Raw genomic sequence first — 5,607 nt, 5'->3', positions numbered from 1 at the left:
AAGGTCTGGGAGTGCACAGCTGGAAAGCACAGTCCCTACATACAGGGAACTCCGAGTCTGGTGTACAGGGGTGGGTTGGGGGTGGGGTGATCAGGCAATAATGAGAATGATACAGCATAGTCTGGTCAGTGCTGTGACAGGATGGCTTGAGGAAACAGAGGGACTTCAGAGGGGCTAAAGCTTGGGAGAGGGTGCAGTAAAAGAGGCTGCTTGGAGGAAGTGATATTTAAGCTGAATCTCCAGGGAAGGGAAGGGGATAGCCAGTACAGAAGTGGTTATGCATTTAGAAGGGGCCTGTGGAGGCTGAGGGAATTCTAGGCAGGGCAATGTCCCTAGGGTGTGGCCTGGCAGTCACACACAATCCTGCATTTAGAAGGGGCCTGTGCTTAGTTTAATGATCTGCTAATAATTCTCAAACAAGGGGCTCCGCACTTCAGTTTGCACTGGGCCCACAAACTATGTAGCTGGTCTTAATTATCTAAGAGGATGCAGTGTCTGTTCCCTAAAGGACCTGTAAGTAAGCAGTCATGGCTAAAGTGCTGGATGCTTCATGGTGTGCCCACTCAGCACTGGCATTTCCAATAAATGAATCTGAAATGTGGACTAGTTAGGACAATCTGAAGTATGAATGACATCAACAACCAGACTCTTCAGCCTACAAAGGACCTAGGGTGGGGAATCATTTATTCCAAACATCCACCGAGGGCAAGCATAGGGGGTCTGGCCTGATCAGGATTTCTCAGGAGGAGGGCGATGGGGCTGGAATTCAGGGAGGAGACATTTGGTCCATCAATCAACCATGAAGTGGGAGTCTGGCCTGGAAGAAGGGATCCACAGACTGTGGATTGTGACTCTTTAATGGGTCAGGAAATCCTTCCAGTTGGAGACCAGTATGATAAAAATGAACGAAAATATAATTGAAAATTCCAGAGCACAAAATACGAGGACATAATGGTCTGTGAAATGTTTGTTTTAGTTATGTGTATGCATGCACATACTAAATCACCATGTAATATGTATTTCTTACTTTGAGTCAAGGTGAAAGAAAGATTTGGAAGCCAAACTTTCTGGATCTTCATCAGTAAAAAAATGTTTAAATAGTGGGAAATCATGGACAAGATTTTTCTTTGTAATAGCAAAGAATTGGTAACAATACAAATATCGATGTAATGGAAAACCATACAACAGTTAAAATGACTGAAGCGGAGCTACATTTGTCAATATAGATGAATCTAAACATGATGTTCAGTGAAAGAAAACAAGTTGCAGATGGATATGTATTGAATAATACTTTTTATTTATATAAAGTCTAAAAACATGCAAAATAAAAGATCTTGCCTAGGGATAACATACAGATGTAAACCTGTAATGACACAGTGCATAATAAATCCAAACTTTTAAATTTCCTGTACGGGTTACCTCTATGTGGGAGGATATGGCATGCAGTTGGGGAGAGAAGTATCCAGGGGGCTTTAACTGTTTGACAAGATTTTATTTCTTAAGCCAGATGAGGGGTAAATGAAAGCTTAGAATATATTACTCTTGGGCCAGCCCATGGCTCACTCGGGAGAGTGCGGTGCTGATAACACCAAGGCCACGGGTTCAGATCCCATATAGGGATGGCCAGTTGGCTCACTGGGTGAGCGTGGTGCTGACAACACCAAGCCAAGGGTTAAGATCCCCTTACCGGTCATCTTTTATTTTTTTAAAAAAGAATATATTACTCTTGATTTCTTTGTGTGTCTAAAATATGACCATTTACCCCAATGTACGAGGGAACTTCAAAAAGTTTGTGGGAAACTAGAACTAAAAGATAATTTGAATCTCTCCACGAAACTTTCGAAGTACCCTCATATGTATATTTATTTGTACTACTATTAAATTTAAATGCTTTATATTATTATTGTTATTAAAATGTAAGTAAATATTAGTGATTTCATTAAATATTAAACAATAGTAAATAGATATTAGTTAAGCTTAGTGTCTTCTTTTTAGATATTTTCAATATTATTTCCTCTTTAGATATTTCTTCCACACCCCAGTAGATTATTGTGGTCATTCCCTGGGGTGTTTGCACCCACTCTGGAGGGAGGACTTCAAGTTTTGGCAGTGTTTCTCAAACGGTGGTTCTCAAAACACCTGCATCAGACTGTTTAAGGATCGTATTAAAGATACAGCTTCCCCAGTCCCATCCCAACTGGGGACCAGGGTCCAAGACCTGAATTTCTAGCAAGTGCCTTGGTGGGTTTGGTGCCCTGCTGCAGAGCAGTAAGAATGCTTTAAGCTGTTCAGAAGCAGCTGGGGATGCTGGTAGGTTGGGCTGAATGGACTGGGGTGGTCCCCTTCATCTGACTCATCTGTCTTCCTCCAGCTGCAAGAAGTGGATACCGGTGGGGGATTCTGAATGCAGCTCTGATGACACCAGCATCTCCCACGTCTCATCCACCTTGTCAACTCCCATCAAACTGGCCGTGACCCAGCCCAACAGCACCTTCTTTGCAGGGATGTTGGAGAGTGAGCTGAACAAACTCAGCATTCCCTCACCGGCCAAGGATACCGAAAAGGGGAATCTGGCTCTCTGCCCCCACCAGTCTAAGTCCAAAATAACCTCTGGGAGCCTGCTGAACCTTGACATCTGTGAGCAGGACACAGACACCTCCTCCATGCTCTCGGAATCCTCTGTGGTCATGAACGTGCCGGAGGCCCCCTTCATCTGTGAACACACCGTCAGCGATTCCACAGCTGTGGTGCGTTTCCCTCATTCATGCATCAGACAAAGGCTTGGTGTGCCGGGCGCTGAGCTAACCTCTGTGGGGAGTGTGAAGATGCCTTCCACCTGCATCCTGACCTTGAGGTCATGGCTTAGGGAGAGAGGGTGTGTCTGTAAAGAACTCCAGTGCAAGACAGAAAGGGCTCGATGCTGTAGGAAAAGTTCAGATCAAGTGCCATTGGGAAGTTAGAGGGAAAGAAACTTTATTTCCAGCTCAGGAATAAACTTGGTGGCTTTTGGTAACATTTGGGCTGGGACACAGAAGTAGGATTTAAACATCTAGAGATGGAGGAGGAAAAGCTTCCATGGAGGGACTGACCCCCGTAAAGGCTCCCAGGTGGGAGAGTGTGGGAGGAAGAGCAGCCTCGTTTGACCCCAGACTCTAATCCAGGGCTTCACACCTTCCTGTGCCTACCCACCACCTACTGTCTTGCTAAAACTGAGATTCCTGGGCCTTGTCCCTAGAGGGTCTGGGGTGAGGCCTGAGAATATGCATTGCTAACAAACTCCCAGGTAATGCTGCCAGTCCACAGCCTACATGTCGCATAGCACTGTATGGGAATGGGACTGGGGGACGGTACAAGGGGAAAGTTAGCCTGGCATCACTTTCCAGAGGTCCTCCAACATTAGGCTATTTTATAGATTTTTCTGTAAGCAACAGACAACAGCTTAGTACACAGCTTAGTATCAGGTGATGGATGTAATCTGAACTGTATTTTAGGAAGATAAACCTGGAAGTGCCATTATTAGATGGTCTAGAGCAGCGTTTCTCTAAGTGTGGTCCCAGATGGGCAGCATCAGCATCACAACTCGTTAGACTTCTAAATTCTCATCCTACCGAGTCAGAAACTGTGGGGGTGAGGACCAGCAATCTATGGGGTACTTCAAAAAGTTCATGGAAAGATTCATATCGTCTTTTAATTCTATTTTTCCACAAGCTTATTGAAGTTCGTGGAAAAATAGAATTCGCGTGCTGTAATAAGTCCTCCAGGGTATTCTAATGCACACCAAAGTTTGAGAACCACTGGCTTAGATGAGACTGGAAATGGAAGACCAGACAGGAGACACTGGGCCCAGGAATCTGGCTAAGCATCTGGGAGTTTTAAAAACTCCCAGTATTTGGCCAGGCTTGGCAAATACTGTTGTAGTACAAAGTGTATGGGCTCTGGAGCTATGGGTTTGAACCTCGGCTCTGTCACTTAATTGCTGTGTGACCATGGCCCAGTCACTTGTCCTCTGTGGACCTGCAACCTCATCTGCGATGAGTGAGGTGAACAAGATGATCTCTAAGGTCCTTGTCAACGGACATCAGTCTAGAAGAAATGTGAATGAGGGTGCACCCTGAGATGGGTGGTACTGCCCAGGGAGAGCAGCACACGGTATGGGGCAGGTGGTTCTGTCTGGTGTTGGAGTGCCTTATACCTTCCATCAGATGTGCCTGAGCTCCTGAAGGAGCAGGGGATGGGAGTGGGGCATTCTGAGCCACATTGGGGGGCAGGAAGGACAGAACAGGACATGCCTGAGGAACCCTCTGGGCTCTCTCTTCCCTTAGATTTCCTGGACCTATTCCTTGGGCAAGCAGCAGATCAGTTTCTACCAGGTCCTGTTACAGGAGGTGGACAGGAAAAATGATGAGCTGCCCAAGGCAAAGAATCATCCATGGATCTTCAACAAGATCTTGGGCACCACTGTCAAGCTGATGGAGCTGAAGCCCAACACAACTTACTGCCTCACTGTCCGTGCAGCCAACACAGCTGGGGTGGGAAAGTGGTGCAAGCCGTACAAAGTGAGCCCTGGGAGAAGAGGGGGCCTGGGGTCAAGGGAAGTCTGAAACCAGGGAACCGGGGCTGTGGAACTTGGGAACACCCCTAGACCCCCACGACTCATCTCCTTGCTGGCTTTCCTTCTGCCTGGGCCAGTAAGCATCAATTCCAGGCTGCTTTCTGGGAGGTTTAAGGATTAAGCCACTCTGGGTCCCACTAGGAATGCAAACTGATGTATTCATCAACATTATATAGTAATATAGTGATTCTATGGTAATGGTGATGAATACAGACATAGTTACTATAGGTGTTCACCTTCCGAAGCCATTGGTTTTTGGATTCTGCAATTTACAACTAATAATTGTGAGTGGGCTGGGAAGTCAAGGGCATTGAAACAGAGAGATGAGTCTAAAGGGGAACAAAGAAGGGGACAGCCTGGGGTGGGCAGGGTCACGGGGAGAGGCCCGAGTACAGACAGCCCTTCGGTTGGAAACAGCACACGACTGGGGAGGCACAGGTTTGAATCAGGCCTTGTTGGACCTGTTTCCTGTGCCAATGACTGGGTTGGATGAGGCTCTTTAAGATCCCAGTAAGCAGACAGAAAGGGGGTGACAAAGAAAAAGAGAGCTGGGCTCAGGTCTGTGAAGAAATTCTGAGGGGTTTTCTTGTCTCACTTCAGTTTGCAACAGTGGCCACTGACTTCAACGGCTTTCCTGAGAACAACCCCATCCAGATCACCGTGCAGCGCAGGGAACCCCAACGGAAAACCGTGTCCATTGCGCTGGAGGAGATGCGGAGGCTAGAGGATCTGGAATACCTATTTCCCTACTAAGGGGGAGGGCCACAGGATGCCCCTCACCTACCTTCAGCTTCGGTCCAGAGCTCTCAGGAACCAGAACCACGAGATGTACCATACTACCAGCACCATGCTAGGGAACCACTGACCACCCCACCAGCCCAGGGCCTGGCAGCTGTGACACCATTACCACACCCCTGGGCTGTGGCCAAGGCTAGACAGGAGCCCCATGTACCTGGAGACATCTCAGGCCAGGCCAGGCTCAGCCACTGCCCACA

At 47.2% G+C, this 5,607-nt stretch overlaps 1 protein-coding gene across 1 annotated transcript in view; it reads left to right on the top strand.

The window, feature by feature from the left end:
* Window positions 1-5,365, top strand: part of FNDC8 (fibronectin type III domain containing 8) — a 21,141-nt gene extending 15,776 nt beyond the window's left edge. Inside the window, exons 2-4 of the mRNA XM_063109219.1 lie at window positions 2,372-2,747; window positions 4,323-4,556; window positions 5,213-5,365. Coding sequence (XP_062965289.1) covers window positions 2,372-2,747; window positions 4,323-4,556; window positions 5,213-5,365 — 763 coding nt within the window. The remainder of the gene's footprint in view (window positions 1-2,371; window positions 2,748-4,322; window positions 4,557-5,212) is intronic.
* Window positions 5,366-5,607: the final 242 nt, after the last annotated feature.

This window comes from Cynocephalus volans, chromosome 10, assembly GCF_027409185.1.
Source record: "Cynocephalus volans isolate mCynVol1 chromosome 10, mCynVol1.pri, whole genome shotgun sequence".
Taxonomy (NCBI): Eukaryota; Metazoa; Chordata; class Mammalia; order Dermoptera; family Cynocephalidae; genus Cynocephalus; species Cynocephalus volans.
Note: the sequence above shows the minus strand (reverse complement) of the source record. Positions and strands in the feature narration are given on the sequence as shown.